This window comes from Camelus ferus, chromosome 27 (assembly GCF_009834535.1).
Source record: "Camelus ferus isolate YT-003-E chromosome 27, BCGSAC_Cfer_1.0, whole genome shotgun sequence".
NCBI classification, from domain to species: domain Eukaryota; kingdom Metazoa; phylum Chordata; class Mammalia; order Artiodactyla; family Camelidae; genus Camelus; species Camelus ferus.
In genome coordinates, this window is record NC_045722.1 from 2,100,698 (window position 1) to 2,122,832 (window position 22,135).

At 48.3% G+C, this 22,135-nt stretch overlaps 1 protein-coding gene across 2 annotated transcripts in view; it reads left to right on the forward strand.

The window, feature by feature from the left end:
- The window catches only part of LRRC49 (leucine rich repeat containing 49), a 129,388-nt gene that overhangs the window by 98,130 nt on the left and 9,123 nt on the right, over positions 1 to 22,135 (forward strand). Inside the window, exons 17-20 of one of the 2 annotated variants that reach the window (XM_014557004.2) lie at positions 4,416 to 5,436; positions 5,545 to 5,674; positions 6,003 to 6,110; positions 11,837 to 12,229. In XM_014557004.2, coding sequence (XP_014412490.2) covers positions 4,416 to 4,619 — 204 coding nt within the window. In that variant the 3' untranslated portion in view covers positions 4,620 to 5,436; positions 5,545 to 5,674; positions 6,003 to 6,110; positions 11,837 to 12,229. Of the gene's footprint in view, positions 1 to 4,415; positions 5,437 to 5,544; positions 5,675 to 6,002; positions 6,111 to 11,836; positions 12,230 to 22,135 lie in introns of those variants that run through there. The other variant, XM_006182010.3, reaches the window with a different exon arrangement.

Sequence of the window (22,135 nt, forward strand, 5' to 3'; positions counted from 1 at the left end):
ATGAATTTAAAACAATTTGCCATTTACCATAATAAGAAACACTTTAGGAATGAATAATAAAATATCTATAAACCCTCTGCAGAGAAAATTGTTAAATTTGATTGAAAGACACTGAAGGAGAACTAAATAGATAGTTCATGGACGGAAACTTTCTACGTGGTAAAGATGTCAGTCCTTCCTAAATCCATCAGTGTAAGACAGTTGTAATCAAAATCTGGGCAAGGTTATTTGTGGAACTTCGCCAGTCGATCCCAAACTTGTCTGATAGAGCAAAGAATCCAAAATAATACAAGAGTGAACGCGGGGAGAACCCGCCTCACGAGCCATGAAACTTCATTGCAGCTGTCGTGATTAGGGCAGCGCAGGAAAAGACACAGGGACTGTGGAAAAAGAGGCAGAACTTCCCCGTGTACGTGGGGAAGCCACACAGACAGCAAGCACTGCACGCTGCGCACACAGCCTCATAAACGCCGCTGAGGAAGCGGAGCATCGCGTCAGACGCGCACACCGAGCCCCTGCCTCCCGTCATACAACAGAATTAACTCCAGGGCGAACACACCCCAGCACGAAGAGCAAAGCTTTGAAGCTCGCATTTTAAAACAGATGAAAGTATGACCTTGATTGCACAGGCTCTGCTTTTCTAACACCCCAAGGGCACAAACTACAGGGGGAAAATCTGATAAATTTGGCAATCAAGGTCTTTTTTTTTCCACAGGGATAGTTCAGTGGAGTCATATAAGCCGTCTCGATTTAAGTGGTTTGAGCAGTAGATGAGCCATCAGGAAGTAAAGACGGCGAATGTGGGCTCCTGTGTGGGGAAATACCCAAGGGCAAAGAAACAATCTGAAGCAGTAAAACAGTTTGGAAAGAATACGTGCCGTTCGGAGACGTGGATTTGAGCCCGGGATTCTCCACCTGCTTGCTCAGACCTTGCCCTGGCCCCTTCGTCACCTTCTCTGGATTCACAGTCCAGCATCCCCCACTTGAAAAACACTTAAATCACCGCAGCACAGAGTACTCGTTCTTCCTCCTCTGTGCATCTTGCGTCGTCGAGGGAATTGGTGGAAGCGAGTTGCTCACAAAGCAGAGTGAGCAGACCCTTTCATTACACGTACGATATGTGTAATTACGCCTGTGGCATGTGTAACTCTGATGCTTGGTAGCTGTCCATCCGTTTTCCTGACTCATTCTAAAAAAGATTTAAGAATCCAAGAGCTGAATGGGACTTTTTAAAGAATCTGATCCTGTTTTTAGGCAGGTGAGGAGAACTGGAACTCGGGGAGCTGCAGGGGGTCCCCTGGCGAGCTCCTGGCTGAGCTGCCTCCAGATCTCAGCCCACTGACCCCTGGCCTCGGACCCTTTCACGGTGCATCGAGCTGTTTCCTGCAGTCTTCTTGCCCACCCCAGCGCAAAGGGCTGTCCCTTCTTTGAACACTGATTGTATTTGCTGTCCGAACATCTTGCCCGGCACTTGATTGCTGTGTCAGCTCTTTTGAGTTAGCTTTCACACGTGCAGGCCGTCTCTCCAGGTGACCGCGGGCTCTCGAGGACTGGGCTGGCGTTTTCTCTAGGTAAGATGGTGTCTGATCCTGAGCAGGCCTCTCAGCCTCTGTTGACCTTAGCTTCCCACGTATAAAACGGAGACACGGATTAAACCCCAGTACAAGTACCGTTACAGTGAGAATTGCTCTGTAACAAGTCCACCTTTGACATCCTTCTTTTCCCTTTTCATGACAATAAAATTTTAGTTCAATAAAATAATGTGAACAGTATTGTGTAGCATTTATCTCATCAGGATTGAACTTGTAAAATACTTGCTGTATGACCTTCCACAGGGGTATTGTGGGCTAGAAACAATCAGCACAGGAGAGCATTTGCGAATGGAAAAAGCATTATTCAGCCGGCAACAACCCTGTGACGGGTCAGGGCAAGAGAAGTCTCTCTCGTTTAACAGGATCATTCTGGACATGCAGAGTGAGCTGTCCTGGCAGACACTGCACAGAGATGCAGAGGAATTGGCTTAGAGGAGAGAAGAAATGATGAAGTAAAGGTGCTTTCAGACAGCTTTACTAAATGAAGAGTTATTACAGCAGATACAATTCTGCATCAACATGTTTTAAAGAAGTCGTGGAACAAACCACAGCAGGAAACTCTGAAGCACCAGAAAGCACGCTATGCTGACGGTGGAACGTTTATTTTAATTTGTATTGTGTATAAGGTATTTAGCAACATATTTTAAAATTCTGTAAATTTGAATTACCCTTTATTACTGTAAATGTTTCCAGTCCTGTTGCTGGAACTTTTTTTTTTTAATTCAAAATCATGTTTTAAGAAACTTAAAAATCTGTAGGAGAGCCCTTCTGCTCGTGTCAATACGCTGCTCAGTGTAAAATGCTGCTGGTTCTCGTCGCGGATCTCTGGTGCTTCGCCCTCGTCTCTCTTGCTGTCGTCCTCGTGTCGCCGGGACTCCCTGGGTGTTAACCCGGAGCAGCTCGGTGCCGTTCTCATTGGCAGGCTGACTTAGCGCAGGTGGCCGAGTCCCGGGCTGCTGCGGAGCTGGAGGAGTCAGGTTCAGCAGAGGAGCAGCCAGCTGGAACCGTGTGTGATTTATCGCCCATCAAAGTCTGTACATATTTTTATGATAGGTCAATTCATGACCTGTTATTTTTAGCACACGAACTAAATCAAATCAGCATGTTGACCCCAGAATGGCGAGTGATTATTTGGAGAAATCTTATATATCATTAGAAGACTTCCCAGATACACCTCTGTTGGACGCTAGTGACAGCTGGGACTCGTCATTCACTTATATTTAGTCAGGAATCTCAAACATTTATTTTGTTGTTTTACAAATTGTGAAAATTTGGAAAAGGAAGAGAAATAGAAAAAAGGAGCAGGAAACACTCATGGCCTCCTTCCTAAAGACAAGCTTAATGACACTTCAGTTTATTTTCTACCAATAATTTTCTGTATATTTTTGTAACTTTTCAATGAAAATGTCGAACATACAGCGAAGTTGAGAGAACTTTACAGTGAGCGGCGTGGCTCACACCAGAGCCTGCTGCAGTACCGCACCACGCGGCGCACCTGCCTCGCCACCCACCTGGGCAGTCACCCGCCCTCCAGCCCCCGGCAGTCCACCTGATTTTTTAAATTTACTTCAGAGTCATCGCAGACATTACCATGCTTCTCCCTAAATAATTCAGCAAGCAGATCATTAATTGCAGTCCAGTATTTCACGTAGTTTCTTATTTTGAGGTAAAATTTGTATACAATGAAATACAAGTCTCAGGGGTGCACTTGCTGAGTTTTGACGCTTACAGACACCGATTAGCGCAGCCTCTGTTGAAATTTCATTTTGTATTTTTCTTTTTCCACTTAACATTGCAATGCAAGCATTTCCTTGTTATTATAGATCTTCACAGTATGATTTTAACGGCTGTATCTGTTGATACATTAAATTTAACTCTTTATTTTTAAATTTGGTGTTTTGATTTGAGTTGGAGGTTTGAGTAGATCCTTTTCCAAGTAATTGATTAGTATTACTTCCGAGTGACATTTGTGATTTATTTCCTCCTTCACTGGTGTGAATTTGGTTGTCTGATCTAGTCCGTGGGTTTTTCCATGTGTATTACGGCACGTTCCATCGTCAGGCCTGGATACTCTCTGAAAGTACCAACAGCCAAAATGAATGTTGAATTCTTGAGTTAAATAAAATGGCTTTTTTCCAGCCTCTAGGATAAAATTGGGGCCCAGGGCCCCAGTAGCCTCAGGCCCAGAAGTTCGTCTGCTGTGTTTTGAGCCCATGGTTTTCATCGCAGACTGCCAGACCCAGAAATGACTGCGAGCACTGTTTCTTTGGAGGGACAAGTTCTGGGTCCCAGGCTTGTATATGTTTCCTTTCCTCCTTGTATACTTTCCCCCAGCTTTGTCCAGATGGTCTCAGCCACAGACGTCAGTGGCATGTACCACTACGGGCTTTGCTGAAGTTCAGAGTGAACTCAAGAGTATGGGTGTTTCAAGTAGGTACGTGGATGTGAACTGACCTCATACTAGCTAAGATTGTCGGTATCAGTGCCCTGACACACTTACCACCAGAAGTCATGAATCTGCGTTCAGCTGACTGTCTGAACTGAGACAGGAGAAAGTCTCTCGGTGGAGACAGTAGTTATGATCAGTGATTCCAGTAGGAAATACATCTGTAACAGAGCTGCCCCACGGAGCGGGGCGTGCGCTGGGACCAGAGAGCTCCCAGTTGCTGTCTTTCCTCAGGCAGCGCCCCAGAGGGTCCAGGGAAGTGTTCCTGCTCTGAGGGGTGGGGGTCAGAGTAGAGTGTTTCAGGTTTCTCTAGTTCAGCTAGAGTTGGTTTAGGGATTAATTATGATTCAGTGCAAAATTTTCTGTTTTTTTAACAGGAAATAAAGGAAAAAAAGAAATTCTGCAAGATGTATATCGAGGACCTTGTGAAGGAAGCCACAGAAATCAACATGAAAAATGAGGCTTTGCAGAAGCTTTGGCCACAGATGTTCATAGAGCTCGTCAGGGACGCGGTCATAGAAGTCCGCAACAAGAATTCCTACATGAAGCTTTGCCTGCAGCACATCACTGACCAGAAGTAGAAATGGCTTTTAGTTGCAGCTGATTTTAGCAGTTTTATGTTTTTGAACGTTGAAATTATGTAGGTTAAACATGTTAAAACAACCACACTGTTCAACAAAGACTAGCATCAGAGTGTCATTGCCTCCTGTCCTCGTAGTTAAGGGTCAGGAAGCAGAGGACAGAGACAGGGAGGGCTGCTGCCCCACGTGCGCTGAGCAGGCCGCCTGTGGGAACTAAGCAGCCTTTAGGGGCGGCCGGCCCTTGCTTGACTGGCGCCCTGCGATAGCCCGCGGCACGTGGTGTCTGCTCGTGGCTCAGCGCGAGTTGCTTCCACCTACTTTCAGCTGATAAGTTTTAGTTATTTGCCTTTTTATTTTGTGTCATGATCTCAAAGCCAAAAATGTTTTTTTTAATGAATGGAGAATAAACTTGCTAATAAATTAGCTTAAAAGAAAGTGTTGCCTCCTTGATCCAGGCAGAACTGTCGTTTTTATTGCACGCTCCTCTTTAGCTGAGAAGGAGCCCTTCCTTCGCTTACACAGGAAGAGGCCCTGTTCTAGGCCTGCATCCTCAGGGCGCCGCCGCGGGCCCTGGGGGTCACTGTGGGCAGAAGATAGGAGAGTGAATCAAAACTGGGGCAGGAGGCAAACGCTTTGTCCTTGGAGACCCGGAGGGAGTGGGCACGCCAGTACTTCTGCTTCTCTGAACGGCGTCTCGTCCTGACGCCAGTGCCCGGGGCTCGCTCGTCAGGCAGGCGCGGGCGCCTGTGCCTCACAGTTACAGGGACTCATGAGTGAAAGTTTCTCGTTCTTCTAACTGCATTTGAAGATCGAGCAGGTAAGTAAGCTGTAAGCAGGGGGCTCCTAGTTCATGCTGGGAAAGAGGGCGTTCGGAGCCCGTGACCATTGCTAGAGGTGACACAACTTCAGAAACCCCGCCTTACAGGTCAGCAGATCGGAACTCTCCGATCTGCTCAGACTTCGCCTGGCAGCTCTGGCTAGCAGGACCAGCAGCAAAGACGAGAACGGAAGTTACAGGACCACGAAGTCCTGCAGAAACGCTGGAAGGAAGTGAGGTAAGCTGCTTTTGCAGTTCCAAGAAAGCCCTACATCCTTAGAGCTCCTGGCCCCCCTCCCCCAGGAAGGACGTGCTCAAGTTTAGGAGATTAACGTAGTGTTTCAGGACGTGGCCTCTCAAGACACACTGTCCGGGTTTCCGTCTTGGCACTTTGGCTCCCAGTTTAGCTTGTGACCCACCCGCACCTCAGTTTCCCCCTAAGAGTACCTACCTCACAAGATTGTTGCGAGGGTCGAATGAGATCAGTGCATTTAAAGCACTCGGCATAGTGCCTGGAACGAAGCCACCACCAGCAAGTGAAGCTGTTCTTCATCTTCTCAGAACAGGTTGGACCGCAGAGTTGGTGCCCCAGGACAGGAGGAACTGTGTTTGGTGATGATCATCCATCTCTCCAAGTGGAAACATGCGGACACCTCTCATCTGTCTGGCAGAAGGTGATCTCTCCCGGGGTTTCTGTCTTGCTTGGGATAGAAATGGAATCCCACCCTGAGGGGGATGCCGAGAGGGGAACGTTGGTTCACCCCTAGTAAACGGGAGAGGCAAGAGCGTGTGCCTGCTCAGACCCGTGGAACGGTTGCTCCCACCAGGCCCCGCAGGTGAATGGCTGGCCATTTAACAAATGACCTGTCTTGCTTCCCGAACGCTGCCCCTCCCCCACGACCCTCCCACCCCGATGCTAAAGGACTTGACCTCACGTTCACACGCGCTCTCGGCCCTCCCCAGTTCTCCTGGGTATAACGCACCCAAGGGCAGCACTCACTGACTTGGCACCAGGTCTACAGGCACTGCTGGCTCTACCCCGACCTTGTGCTTCAGGTCTAGTTACAGGGTTTCTGTCTCGTTCCTGAAGCCAAACCTTAATGCGTCAGCTCTCGTCACTTGTCTGCCAGCCCTTTGTACCTGAGCTCCCCCTTGTCTGCCCCCACACTGCCCCCTGTCCCAAACTGATTGACTTCTATTTCTTGAATCCCTGTTTTGCATAGTTCCAAACTCCCACTGGCTGTGCTGTGCCCTCCCATCTAATTCTTGTCCCCAAGGGTATTTCGGCCAATAAATAGTAGATAGGACCTGCACTCACACCGCTGCTCATCTGAAGTCTGGCATCTGAATAAAATAATGAAAGAATGAAGAGAAAGGGGGGGAAGAAGGAAGGAAGGAAAGGACAAAAGAGCCAACGAAAGAAGAACCTGGCTAGTGAGCAAGGCGAAGCGCGAAGTAGAGCACAGAGACTCCGCTCAGGAGAATGTTAAGTTAGATCTCGAAGAGCAAAGGTTAGTTTTCCTAACCTGCTTTTGTGGGTCAGCTGGAGATGGAGTGGTTGCTGTTGCCAAGAGGTTCAGAGCCATGCTTGAAACTTGATCACAGCAACTGTGGTTAACCAGCGTTGATGGAATATTTGTTATCTTTGATCCTGATTTTCTACTGAAGTTTATGTTTTCCTGGCTCATTTATGCGACTTTTGTTGCAAGCTACCTCCAATCCTTTGTGGAAAGAGGATAAGGAAAAATAAATGAGCTAAAGCATACCCAGTGTTGCAGTTTATTCTAAACTACTCCTCTGTTTTGGGGGCAATGGAACACTTTACAGTTTCTCTTCAGGAGACAGTGAAACTATGAATTCCTTACCCCAGCCTCTAAGCTTTAGTTGTCAGAGAGTTGACTTCTTTCTTCTCTTTGTTTATCTTGAAATTTTTCAACGTTCAGAAATGCGTGTAGAGTAGTATCTCAAATAAATACCCTGCGTGCACCACCAAGCATAACAGATACCAATATTTTTCCACATTTGCTTCAGATTTTAAGAATAAAACATGGCAAGCAGAATGGAGCCTCGGCGGCCCTGCTTCCCTGGAGGTAACCCCTGTCCTGAATTTGACGCGTAGCCTTCGTTCATGTTTCAGAACGTTCCTATTTATGCGCACATGCAGAGGGAGTTCACTGAGTTAGGTTTTTGTACTTTCAAATTTTATATAAATATTGTCATGCAGGATGTATTTCTCTGCGTATTTTTTCCACTCAGTATTCTGTTTCTGAGTAGCCGTACCCAGAAGCATGACTGATGGGAATAACCACTTTCTTTGCACTGCTGCGTGACGTTTGGCTGCACGGCCAGTGCACGGTGTATACATCCCTCTTCCTGTTGGTGGGCACTGAGTGAATTCTAGTTTATAACTGTTACACACAATGCTACTTTGAATATACTTGTTCCTGTGTGAGTTTGGGGGTACACAGCTAGCAGAGTTTCTGGGTCATAGGCACACGTCCAGTCGTATTAAATATTGTCAAATTATTTTCTGAAGTCATTATATCGGTTGATACTCCCACAACCAGTTGTCCCACATACTCAATGACAATTAGATGTTCATTTTTGCAGTCTGATGTGCTCATGTGAAGTATGTGTTTTTGAGGGTAGGTCTTGTGCAGAGAAGAGACTGTTCAGGAGCTTGTTTTTAAAAAGATGAAATTTAAATGCAGTGAAATGCGCTTAAAAAGGTGATTAATTTTAAAAATATCATCAACATCCTGATTAAGATACAAAATATTTTCAACACTTGAGAAGAGCTCTTCTAGTCAGCCCGTGCCCTCCCCTGTGAGCACCTGCTTTTCTAATGTCTTTCACCATTGATCACTCTTGTCTTCTCTGGAACTTCCTGCACGTCGAACAACACAGCGTGTGCCCTTGGGACAGGCTTCTTCTACCCAACGTATGTTTTTGGGAATCACTCGTACTGTTTCCTGTGTCAGTAACTGATCATTTTTCATGCCACAGTGTGAAGATACCACGCTTTGTTTATCCATTCTGTTGGGTTGTTTCTAACTTCGGGGCTGTTCTGAATAAAGACATTTGATATAAGTTTTTTGTGCAGTAGAACTGATGGGTCATAGAGTAGTTTTAAGTTTGACTTTATAAGGAACTGCCATGCATTTTCTCAGAGCGTCTGTGTAATTTTACACTCCCTCCAGCCACGCACAGAGCGTCCGACTGCCCCACACGTTTGCCAGTATTTGTTGCTGTGAGCTTTATTATTTCTGACAATTCTGGTGTGGCTTTTTCAGCTATCTCGTTGTTGCTTTAATTTTATTTTGCCTGATGCCTAATGACGTTGATCATGTTTTTGTGTGCTTTTTAGTCATTTTATATCTCCTTTTGTGAAGTACATGTTCAGGTCTGTTGCCCATTTTTAAAATTTGAATTGTTCACCTTTTTTGATTGAAATGCCCTCGAAGGGGGTGCTGAGCTGTCCTGTGCTGCTCCTAAGCGCAGGAGGCCGTGGTGCGCCCGGCGGGGAGCCACGTGTGCTAGCCGAGCTTCCTCCAGGCCTGAGGGCTAGTGCTGTTGGCCGGGAGTTCAGTGTTATTGAATCAACAATATATATAATTACTAGATGCCTTTAAACAAAAGCCCATATTAAAAAAGTTTACATATTGATTGATTGATTGACAAAAATGTTGTGCTCAAAGGCTCACAGGAACCTAAGCCTGTATTTTTCTTAGGAGCAAATGCTTAGTGTTTGCTAATTCAGTGTTCACGACAACCTTATATAGAACATACCTTCAGTGAACAATGAGAATCTACTGTACTGACCTTGTATCCTGTCTTGCTGTAAATCCTTTCTTAAAATTAATCATGTTTCCATATCTGTCTTCACTCTATTTTTCTCCCTTTATTTTTTGTCCCAAGTGTTGCCGTCATCTTCTGCTGCTTTCCTGCTCCCTTCTCGTCAGTGCCCTCTCTTTCCCACACTTCTCATCACAAAAACATATCTCCCTCCCTCTCATTCCGTTCATCTCTTCCTGTCCGTGTTTTTGTTTACGAGTGCCTCCAGCCACCGTCTTTGTATCTCAGTCTTCCAAGACCTCTGTGGCTGTTTTTCAAGATCTCTGTGTTGATCTCAATCTCTGTGAAGTTATTCTCAGGAGCATCATGTACCAGGCAGAGTGAGATACTCTGACAGGCCCAGTCTAAGGTCCTGTGGTGAGAAGGGCAGGAACGCATTACACCCAGCGTATCTCCTACTTGACTCGAATTCCTCAAAGCAGGTGTAATGTTGGGACTGTACTCGGAGCACACACATTTATAGAACTGTTTTTGCCGGGGAGAAAGCCTTGGTATCAGGTGATACCATTTACTCTAAGAAAAGTAAGATACAGCAATATGGCATCATTCCACGTGAAAATCACATTTTCTAATGCAGATGGCTCAGTAGCAGCGGTGGACCTTTTGCCTGTCTTTCATATGCATCCTTCCATCCCCCTATTCCAATACTGTTATCAAGTTAAAAAAGAGCAAACAAACCCGGGACTGACCTGGATAAATAGCTCCTTGTTCTGGGAAAGGGAACAGAAAGATCAGAATGAGCCTGGAATATCTTGTTGTCATCAGAAAGCAAGAATCTTATTTTTTTGATGTTAGGGGCCATATGAGAAGGTCAAAGGACCTAGGTTAAGGGTTTCCATTGACCAAGTTGTAACCATTTGAGCACAAAATATTATTGTTATTCTGGTTACTTGGAGTCTGTGGCCTTTCACAGACTCATATAATATTTCTCAAAAGAGAAAAGTTAACGTCATGAATACAGAAATGTAGTTGTAATACAGAAATTGGATAATCAGTCATGGATTTGCTGCTTGTAGATGAATTTTAACAAGTGGCCATTGTTTACATATGGATATTTTATTCCTCATGCTTAACTATTGTCCTGTATAAAAATACGTAAATAAATACGCACGTATTTGCTTCTGAGGAAAGAATAAAGCTATGAAACTGAGTAAATCAGTAATCCAGAATGAAGCGGAAACTCTGTCAGGAAGAAGAAAGACTGGTTTGGCTGGCACTGAGACTGACGTGTGATTTAGGTGGAAGGAAAGTCCAACACTTAATCAGCACCGGCGGCCACACAAAGTTACCAAGTAGAAGAAAGGCTCAGCAGGGTCCTCCGGAAAGGTGACCGAGTCAGGTGTCCGAAGAGGAAGAACATGCAGCGCAGACCCAGCGCCTCGCCTCGCAGAGGATGAGGCCGCCGGCCGCCCTGCGCGTGTTACTAAAGCACCAGTAAGGGAACGGACCAAGTCGGTGTATCACGCCGACAGGACGCTGGGTTTTGTAGCCCTGGCGAGGTGAGGCTTTAAAAGTACATCACTTCCTGAAAGACATCAGGTTGTAAAAAAAAAAAAACCCAAGTGAAGGTGTGACCTTGAAGCGCGTGTTGCAGTAAGGCCGGAAGCTAAGGCCGCCCGGGGTGAGTCCTGCCCCGGCCAAGACCGGCTCGGCTGGTGAGCCGGCCTCTGCGGCCGTGGCTGGGCCGCGCACGTGTGCTTTTCCTTTTGGGTCTAGTAATGTTACTCCACCCCTGGGAAGAAATAAAAACCTATTACTGAAACCCTAGGAAGATATTAAAATAAGTATACCAAGATCCCTTAGGAAGGTATAAAACAAGCACATAAATTATCAAAGAAAGGAGGAAGCCCATTGTTCTACTGCTTTAGAGGACGTTCAAGTGTAAGTGTGATGGCGAGCTGCGCAGTCACTGCGTCTGTGAAAGTTCTGTGATATTTGAGGCGTTCAGAACATCAGCCCTAAAAATTCACAATTGCATTTAAAATGATAAAGGAGAACTTAATCAAATGATAGCTTAAAATTTCAAGTAATTTTTAAAAAATACTTGTTTATTAGGTATATGAGTTCAATAATTTGAGCATTAAACAAAATACAAGTTTCCAGCTCCTGACAAGAAAATTAAGAAACCTGGGCTGTGAGATGCCATCTCCCAGGTCATCCCAGAGGAAATTAGAGACGGTGACTGAAGACCGCCGTTGCACCTTAGGATTACCCAGGGAGCTTTCATGTCTGTTGATGATCAGGGGCGTGCACTCCTTGGGCCACTTGTAGCAGAATCTTCAGAAGCAGATTTTAGGCAGTAGAATTTTTTAAATACTCCTCAGTTCCAACTAATATGCAGTCAGGAATTGACAGAGGAGGGGAGAAGGCAGAGTCTGTGGAACTAACATCAACACTTTGAAAAGGCCGTGAGGAGCCCAGAGACAGCTGGGAGTGGGTGTGGATGGAAGCGCACGGCAGCCTGGGGCGGGCACATCACGGGGCGGTGGGTGTAGCTATAGAGGGTGAACTTTGCTCTGACTTATCCCCTACGTTGCCTTGGCAGGAGCTCTTCTGGCCCCAGTCACTTTCGTGGAATGGAAATTAGCGCGAGCAGCCTTGATGCCAGGTATGCATATGGGGGAAATGGAAGGACTGGGGAGGTGGGGAGAATTTCAGACCCTCCCAAGTTGGGAATCCAGTGAGAACACGGTATGATGACCAGCTGCCCTGAGGCATTTGCTTCTTCATTCCCTTCCTGCTCGTGTCCTCAACGACAGTGCATTTCAACCTAAGAAGTGTCTTTCCCCTTGGAGATAACCTGCTTCTCTCCAAGAACTTAAGGGAGATTGTCTGATGGAGGCGATGCCTGACGAAGGAACTGGGAATGGAGCTGGTCTGCAGGTTCTGGGCTATGTGATGCTCTCATTCCTGGAGACCCTCCCCAGCCTCCATGAAGGTCAGTATCACACAGACCATATTGTCTAACCACGATGCAATCATGTTAGAAATAGTGACAAAAGAATTGTTCGAAGACAATTCTCCATGGGTCGCTTGTGTTTCTGTTTGTCTTCTGCACAGAGGCATTGTCAGCTTTTGACTACCTTTCCAAGGGTGTTTGTATAGCCCATAGCCTTGGAAAATAAAACTAGTATCTCCCTCCATGGCCGAGGGCAGGTCTGTTTGCTGTCTAGTAAGATGAAGATAGTGTCTCCCTGTGGGGCAAATGTTAGGTAGGTTGGCTTTTACGGAAGATTGGCATTTCCTAACCTGAGGGTCCCTCAACCGTGACTGAAACCCACTGCCTTTGCAGCGCCCTCCTGGACCCACACGTGCATCCCTCTTGTAGGATTTCGAAGGCAAAGAGATCCAGTAAGAAAATGAAGTCATTAAATTAAGTCCTTTGTCTTTGACCCAGGAGTCTCGTGTCTTCCACCAGTGTTTCTGATACGGTGACTGGCTCCCTTGTTAGCGTACAAGTAGGTAAAACCCAAGACTCTTTACAGTTCTTGATAATTTTTAAAATCCTTTAAGTCTGGATATGAAATTGCATACCTCTAAATAATCTTTAGATTAAAAAGGAATTCAAGAAGATAATACAGAAAACAGAATAAACAAAGGATTTTAAGCCAAAATTTATGGACGTAGCTAAACGGTATTTGGAAGGAAATTTATCAATTTAAATAAATGTGTCAGGAATCAAGAAAGATTGAAAACTAATGAGCTAAGTGTTTAGTTCAAGAAGAAAGAAAAGGGAAATTAGAGCGAAAACTAAAGAAATCAGAAAGAAAGAAATATTAAGGGCAGAAATCAAAGTAAAGAGTAAGGAAACAATAATAATACAAGATATAATAACACTAAAAACTAACAGTAATGAAGGTCCGTAAAATTAAAAGCTGATCTTTAAATTTCTTGAAAAGATAAACAAGATGGTCTTCTGGGAAGACTGGTTAATCATATAAAACAACGTGCAGAGTGATGAAAAGGAAGTAGCTGCGGGTGTGTGAGGCATTTCAAAATAATAAGACTGCTGTGACGACTGCGGTCTAATATATTTGAAACTGTAGGTGAAACAGATTTTGCTCTACAAGGTGGTGCTTGGTGCTGGCCCATCAGGGAGGGCCCGTGCCGGTCAGAAGGGTGCTGCCTGGGTGCCAGGCGGGCGTGTCCTGCCCGAGTGACAGCTCTGCCTTTCTGAGTTGACACTTAAATTCCCAACTGGCTCAAGGATAAATATAAATATCAAACAGCCCAGTAAGCACTGAAGAAGCAAGATGGTGACCAAAGCTCTCCTTTCCCAGAAAGCCGCAGCCCAGGGAGTTTTTTAGGTGAAAGCTTTGCAGACTTTACGGATCTTTAAGGAACAGGTAACTCCTATCTTGTATCTTCTCAGTGGGATAGAAATGCACTGGTTTGGGGAAAGTGAGGGGGAGTCTTAGACACTAAAACAGTGTGTGATCCTCCAAAGGGTCACAGGACATAGACAGAGGCGCAGTGTCTCTGCGGTAGTAAATTTTCATGGCGGGGGACTAGGGGAGAACAGACCTAAAGCGGCTCCAGGGCGGGGGAGGCTCTAACGACAAACACAGAAGATTGACAGACGCTCCCTAATTCTAGTCCAGAAAATAGAAAAAGAGCAAAGCCTTCCCCGATCATTGTAGTGTTTTAAGAGTCTGGTGTAACTGAATCCAGAACTGGGCAAGAAACGCCCACACACAGACACAGGTTCATACACACGTGTGTTTGTGTTTATAATCGAGAGGGAATCGTGGCCCTGTAGGCAGGCAGGCATGTTCAGCTATGAAAATGAGTGCAGAAATCCTCCATAAACACCTGTCAAGTGAATCCGACAGTGTTAAAAATGTATCTCGGAACCAGATTTACTCTCCTGCCTCAAACAGAGTACAACTGGACAGAATGTGCGGAACAACTGTTTTAAGATGTGGGAGAATATGAAGATGAAGACTGTGATTCCAGAGGAGAGGGAAGCGAGTGAGACGGGCCTTCCGTCTCTGAAGCTCTCTGCCAGGAGCTGCGTTCCGAACAGCAGCGTGCAGGGAGTTCGCGAGCAGAACACGGTGTCCTGGGCCGAGCAGTCGAGCCTGGGGCTCTGGGGGCCTGAGGCAGCTGACAGTCGTGGAGGCAGAGTTCCAGGGAGGAGAGAGCTGTGGAAACCAGCTCCGTGTTTGCTTAGAGCTCAGATGTGTAGGCAGAGCGAAACTCTCTCACGTACGTGTGTACACACGCGCACGTGTGTAACGAGACTGCCACTGTGTGAAGGCGGACTGTGACGGTGAGTGCTGTTGACTGTGCGCTCTGGAACAGCTGCCACATGCAGGGTCGTAACTAGTAAGTCCCCAAAGGAGAAGAACAATGGATTCAGAAAAATATGCAATTAATCCAAAAGAAGTCATTAAATAGGAAAAAATTCCTAACAGTTGGAACAAACAGAAATCCAACAGGAAGAAACACACGACTTACTGCACAAAGTGTGGATGACGCAAAGACCAGGTTAAAAGTCAAGTCGATGATAAAGCGACAGCGAACGTCTTTATAAAGACACAATAAATTAAAAGTAAAAGAGCGGAAGAGACACACCAAGCTAGCACTGATCAAAATAAAGCGGGAGTGCCTACACTAGTACCACACGAAGCAGACTTCACTGCAAATAATCTTAGCAGGATACGCAGGGTCACTTCGCCAGAGGAAACAGCCGTTCTCAGTGTTTTTGCACCAAATAACAAAGATCAAAATACATCAAGTAGAAAACTCACGGACCTGAAAGGAGAAATTGGCAAATTTACAAATAGAATTAGAGATTTCAGCATCCTCTTTAGGGTGGCCAGGTGCATCAGCCAGCCCCCTCTCCCCCAGTCATGGGGACTGACACCCCCACCACCGCTGAGGTACTGCCCCCACCCCTTTCCCTTGATGATGGTTAAGTTGTCATTTTGGGGCTTCGCTCTGGCCTATGAACAGTGTTTACCTGCCCTACCCTGTTGTCATCCTGGATGGACGACAAACGTGGGTTTGTATTTCCTTTTTTTTTTGCAAAATTCTTTCTGTTTCTATTCTTGGAATATTAAGTTGAAATTTTAAAATGGTGTTTATTCATTCTTTCATTAAATATTTATTGAGTGACTGTGTGGGTAAGGGCTGCATGAATGTATGTAAACACAGCCTCAGGGGATATTTTTTGTTTGTTCTGGTTTGTTTTGTTGCCTTTGGACCTCCTTCACCCATTTTCTCCTAACCCCAACCCCTCGCCTCTGGCAACCATGAACCTGTTGTCTGTATCTATGAGCTGAGGTTTTTGTTTTTGTTTTCATTTCTGTTTAGGTTCCATATATAAGAAAGATCATATGGTATTTGTTTTTCTCTGTCTGACCTATTTCACTTAGCATAATACCCTCCACGTCCATCCATGTTGTCCCAAATGGGAAGATTTCATTGTTTTTTAAGGTTGAATGATACTCCATTTTCTGTCTGCCTGCCTGCCTGCCTGCCTGTCTGTCTGTCTATCTATCTGTCACTTTCTAGATAAAGAAAATTATTGCTTCAGAGCTCTTCAGTCCTTTCTGCCAGTCTGAATCACCCTGGGTACAGGGAGTGACCCCTGACCTCCCAGTACCTTCTGTCCATCCATCAGTGGACACGTAGGTCGCTTCTGTGTCTTGGCCACTGTAAATACTGCTACATGCAGGCGCATGTGTCTTTTCAAGTTAGTGTTTGCCTTTTCTTTGGATAAATATCCAAAAGTAGAACTGCAGGATCTTACAGCAGTTCTATTTTTAACTTTTTAAGGAACCTTCATACTTTTTTCCATAGTGGCTGCACCAATTTACATTCCCACCAACAGTGCACAAGGGTTCCCTTTTCTCCACACCCTCATCAGCTAGTTATTTCTTGTTTCTTACAGTAGCTCTTCTAACAAGCATGAGGTGATATCTCGTTGTGGTTCTAACTTGCATTTCCCTTTGAGCAGTGATGTTGAACGTTGTCTCAGGTACGGGTTGGCTTTGTCTTTGAAAAAATGTCTATTTAAGTCTTTTGCCTCTTTTTCAATCAGATTGGTTTTTTTTTTTCACTACTGAGTTGTATGAATTCTTTATATACTTTGGATGTTGTCCTCTTAGCAGACAGGTGAGTTGTAAATGTTTTTCCCATCATCATCGTGCTGATGGCTGGCTTTGCTGTGCGGAAGCTCTTTACTTTACCACGGCTCCACTTGTTTATTTTTGCTTTTGTTTCTCCTACTTTTGACGTCAGATTCAAAAAAATCATTGCCAAGACCGGTGTCAAGGAGCTTACCATCTTGCATTTTATTTCCTGTGTGCTCTATTGAGGGCCAGTAGCTTCTTGCTTTTATTCTTGAATCGCCCATAATTTTTCTCATAATAATCTCCAAAGTTTAATGTTTCCAGAGCACCCTGTAACCCAGGTTTATTGTTGGCGCAGTTTCTTCAGTGAGGAGGGGGCCCTGCTGGCAAGCCTGGGGGAAGAGGACTGCTGTTTGACATTGTAGACCGTGGAAGCACAATTTGACTGAAAGCTGCATACATGCAATTCTCGTATAAAATAAAATTAAATCTGAAAAGAAAAAGAAAAGGTCTAGCATGCTTGCTGTTCCTCTCCACCCTGGCCTACTGCAGGCATCGCTAATGTGTAACAGCCCTGCTGTCCACTGACTCCCAGCCTCCCAGCCCTTCTCAATGCAGGACTCCAGGCAGGCACTGCCGTCAGAGCTGACATGAACCCAGTCCTCCACTCCTGATCTTTTCCACTGACTCTGTGAACAGATTCTGCTTTTGCTTTTCTAGCTCTGAACTTGGTGCCTTTTGCAGAATGACTCCGAGCTTCAGCCCTCCGGCGTCACGCACCACAGCTTGTGGCGTACACTGCTCCTAAACCGAGCCGTGCCTCGTGGCCACGTTCTGTGGCTCCCTGCTCAGTGGAGGGGGGGGGGCTGTAGCAGCAGTAGTGTACAGAAGCTTATTTATTTATGTGTCCCCACACCGGAACTCCTAAGAGAAACCCCCCTTGGGAGGAGTGGGTGCAGCTGACTGGACATCTCATTGCTTCAGGGCTCCTCAGTCCTTTCTCTCGGTCTGAGTCACCCTGCGGACAGGAAGTCACCTCTGACCTTCCGGTACTTTCCTCTCTAAGAAGAGCAGCGACATCTGACAGCCACTCCTGCTGTGGTTGGCTTACACCAGGGAGGGGTAAACTGTGTCAGCGGGGGCGGGGTGGCACAGGAACGGTGACAGCAGTGAGAGCTGCTACTCCATGCTCCCTCCCATCGGGAAGAGCACTGACCTTTTTTTATATTTCCCCTTACGAATCTTCAGTGTCAGAAGCAGAGCAGTCAATCACGTTGTTGACACAAATAGGCCTCGTAAAATCCAAAGCTAAAGCCGCCTCTGACAGCTTCCTTGCCCATAAAAACGAGGTGGGTGGACCAGATAGTCTCCCAAGGTCTTTCCAGCTCTCCTGTCTGGTGACTTTATGGCTTCAGTCAACAATGTAAAACAAGAGCAGAAAGCAAAAGACTTCCTTTAAACCTTAGCACAGGTTCTAGAGAAAAAGGACTGGCTTGAAAGCCGAGACGCCGGGATGAATTGTGAAGCGCAGCAGGGCTGTGAGAACGGGCTTGTAAAGCACATCGCCGCCGCGTGCCCCCAGCCGGCCCGGGTGGCGTCCAGACTGCGTGGTGACTGACAAGCACCGGTCTTCGTTAATGTGACCACACTCTGTTGTGTTTGCCAAAGGCTGGGAGAAAACTGAGCCGAGAGCTGGAGGCTGCGGGGGTCCGCTCCTGCCCTACACATCTGGACTTCGGGGTGTCACATTTTCTACTACATTTCAAGGCAGGTAACTTTAATTTTCTTCTCTGTCCTCTCTCACTGTGAAATACCACGTCTCCATGGGAACGGAGGATGCCTTTACCTTCACCAAACCTGCGAAAATCCTTCTCGAACGTGATACTATAGGATTTGCCTTTCAGTCGGTGGAGTTTCAGAATGTAGCTTGTACAAGAAGGGTTGCCTGTGCCCCGAACACAGACACTCCCCGGATCCAGAGGTATAAGAGATCTCTTGTGGAGGGACTGGTGGCTGCCAAAATCCAAATGGAAGAGCCGTGGGCAAGGAAAACTTAAGTTTGGCACAGAATCTGGGACTGTTGCTTGGGGAGTCAGACCCCAGATGGGAATGGAAGCCTCCGGGATGGCTGAGGCAGCCCAGAGGCAGCAGCTGTGTGAAGCGGGGCTTAGAGGTGACTCGGTGAGGGGAGGTGGTGGCGTGGGTGCCATCTTGGGTCTGTTCCTAATAGCATGCTCTCCAGTCTGGTCATGCCTTCCCGCACCTCCACGTGGGCTAGTGGAGTGTTGCATTTCTTCTTTCGCTTATTGAATCATCCATTCTTTCACTTACTCCCTTGTTCATTCATTCAAAAAACACGTATTCAGCACCGACGGGGTGCCAAATACTACCTTAGGTCCTGAGTTCAGGTGGAGGACACTCCCTGCCCAGCGGGGCTCACAGCCGTGCTGCTCGGCACGGTCCACGCCGGGGCGGGGCCAGCGGATGAGGTGGTGGGAGCGCAGGAGGGGGCTCTGCGGGCTTTTCAAAGGATGGCCTGCCTTAAGGGTCCTGACGGGTGTGGGGTTGTTTGATGGGGGGAGGGGAAGAGGGGAAGGTGCGTTCTAGGCTCAAGGGGCAGCTTTCCCAACGGCCCCGAGACAAGGAGGAGCCCATGGGGCTCGGAGGTCTGCAGGTGGCCCGGAGAGCTCAGCCCAGGAACCGGCCACACGCTTCGCGGCGGGCGGGGCCCTCGCCTTCCCGAGTGTTTCCTGAGCGGCTCCTGCTAAGAAATAAGCTCGTTGGGCTGGTCTGTGAAGCGAGTTCGCGTGGTTTGGCTGTATTTGACTCTGCGGTTGGGCTGGATGAAAGGTTCCCTCTTGAGAAGGAAGGTGCAGAGTTTGGAACCACGCGGCGTGGTGGTGAGGAGGCGCGCGGGGAGGGGCGGGCCCCGGGGGCACGGCGGCCGCCGGGGCGCGGGAGGGGGTTAACTGAGCGCCTGCCTCGTGCCCGGCGCCAGGAGACGTGGCGCAGACGGCTTGCTTCTCACAGCACCTGCCGGGAGGGGGCGTTACTACCCTCGCTTTACAGCTGAGGACGTAGAGGCTGCAGTTTGTCGAAGCCGCTGACCCTGCCTCACTCTGAGAGGTTTGCCATGGTTTCTGACTTCAGCACAGACTGGATTAAGTCATCGGAAGGAAGGCCCACGTCGGGAGAGGAAGCAGCCCCGCCGCATTTGGCTGGATGCGCGGCTCCGGGAGCTCCCGGGGCCGGGAGATGTGACCGGCGTGGTGTCCGCGTTTCGAGCGGGGAGCTCAGGAGAGGTGGTGGGGGTTTAGCACGTGGCGCCGTCCTTCTTCGTTCTGTGATTCAGTGAAGGGTTCTGTCAGAGGTGCGGCAGCGAAGGCCACCAGGAAGAGACGAGGTCTGCGCCGTCGAGGGGTTTGCCCGCTAGTGGGGCAGACAGGCAGGATGGGGGCGTTTACTCCAGGGCGGGGTAGGTGGTGACAGCAGCAAGGAGGGAAAGAAAGGAAGGAAGGAACAAAGTGCCAGGGTGGCCAAGGAGCGAGCAAGGAAGCGGCGTCTGCGTAAAGACCTGAAGACAGCGAAGGGGGAGCCATGCGGATATCGGGGGAAAGTGGTTGGCAGGGGGACTAGCAGCGCCGGGGCCCCGAGACGAGTGTGCCCGGCGAGCGTGAGACCCAGCGTGGAGCCCACGTGGCAGGAGCGGCATGACCGCCAGGCTAACGGGGAAGAGAAAAGGCAAGAGAGAAGGGGCTGGACCGCCTGGGGCCTTGAAGACCATGGTGAGGACTTTGGTTTCCCCTCTGTGCAGGGCTGGGAGTCTTTGAGCAGAGTGACATTACCTCACTGTCATCCTAACACTGTCCATCAGATTTTGGTGTTAAGCTCGTGGCCTAAGGGGGGCCCGATCAAGGCGGGAAGACACATCGGGAAGCCAGTGCCATCATCCAAGTGAGAGCTGACGGTGGCGTGGACCGGGGAGAGCGGTGAAGGTGGTGCAAGGTCTCAGTGCATCAGCAGAATTTGCCAACAGTTTGGATGCGGAGTGTGAGAGGGAGGAGTCAAGGGTGACCCCGGGGTTTTGGCCTGAGGGACTGGAAGTGACTTTAACTGAGGTGCGGGGGGCGGGGTGGTGAAGGAAGAGTAGGTTCCGGGGGGACCTGGGGCCTCGGGTAAGCTCGAGGCAAAGATGTGGAGGAGCCTGAAGACAGGATCGTCGTGCAGAGGCCCGGGGCAGAGGGAATGTGTCGGACGCCACAGAGATGTCAGGGAAGGTGAGCACGGGGAGGGGTCGTTGGGTTTGGCAAACAAGCCTCCCTGACAGCAAGGAGAGGCGCCAGGGCGCTCTGTGGGCTCGCACACACTTGCACACTCCTCCTACCACGTCTGGGCTCCGCGGGCCACGTTCCGTCTCCTTCGCGGCTCTCGCAGACTGGTGTGGCCTGAGCCTGCCCACTTTGCCAGGACTGGCTTTGAAGCCTGTTTCATTTCATGGTCGACTCTAGGAATCTCTTGGAAACCGGTGGGAGGGTGCCCTGTCCCCTGTATGGTACTTTTATGTTCATTTTTGTGGGACATTCATTTGCCCTGCTAAAAATACCCTCTGCCTTTCTGGACGGAGGGGAGGGGAAAGTGGAATGGAAAAATTACTTCAGTGCCTCGTTCACAGGTCCGCCCAGTGGGCGAGAGGCTCTGCCTGCTGTGGGTCTGAGCGCTGGCCTTCCGTGCCCATTGCTGGACATCCTCGTGGCATGTTCCAGCCCAGGCCCCTCCTGTTGTAGTGCACGGACAGCGCTGCAGTCCCACCCACTCGCCTTGGACACTCCCTCCGGGTGGCCTGGCTGGTCTCCATTCCAGTAGATGGCACGAAGCTGCGTTCGTGGAGCACAGAGAGTCTGGACATCTGTTTCTGTGGGTCTGCATGATGTCATTTGTCCTGAAACACCCCCCGGCCCCACACACAGACAGCCCAGATTCTCAACTTGGCAGAAAAAAGAAGACAGAAGGGGAATTCCTACTGGGGTTAGTGTTCTGGATGTGGAGGGGCACCCAAATCTGGCTTTCATGGACATACTCATGGAGCTAGGAAGACTCAAGAGGGTTCATCTCCCCTCACGGCTTTCCTACACTCTGTCCTTTGGGAAAAAGAAAAGAAAAAGAAACTGGGCAAAGTCATTACTGTGTGGAAAGGGCTGGGGGTTAGGGTTTCCTCGGGTCTGAAAGGGCTGGGGCTAGGGTTTGTGCAGGTCTGAGAGCCACTGAGTCATTGTCATTGCATAGATTCAAGGCTAATTTCAGGGTGCCTGAGTTCATGTATCACAAGATATTTGAGAAACTGTCTAAAGAAAACTTCACGGTGACCCAGGCTGAGCCAGAGGAACAGCTTGCGTCAGAAAAGCAAAAATAAGTCAGTAACATCCCAGCTGTAGCAGGAGATGGGACAGATCTGGGACACGCAGGAAGGAGGAAGCCGTGTGAAGGGGGCCTTCATGAGGCTCAGAGGGTCGGGCTCCCCTGAGCGTCACTGTGGCCGCCTCCAGGAAGGTCCCTGAAACAGTTCCTTAGGGTGAGGGGTGTGACCCCTCCAGGTCTGGGAACCAGGACTTGGGACCACCGTTCTGGTCGATTTAGGTTTGAGGAAGGATGAGAAAGGGACGGTGTGTGAACGCTGTTTAGCACTGCAGGTCGGGGGGCTGCTCCAAAGTCCAGTCCACTGGGGGTCACGGTGCACGGTGGAGGTGGGAGGCGGGAGGGGGCGGGGG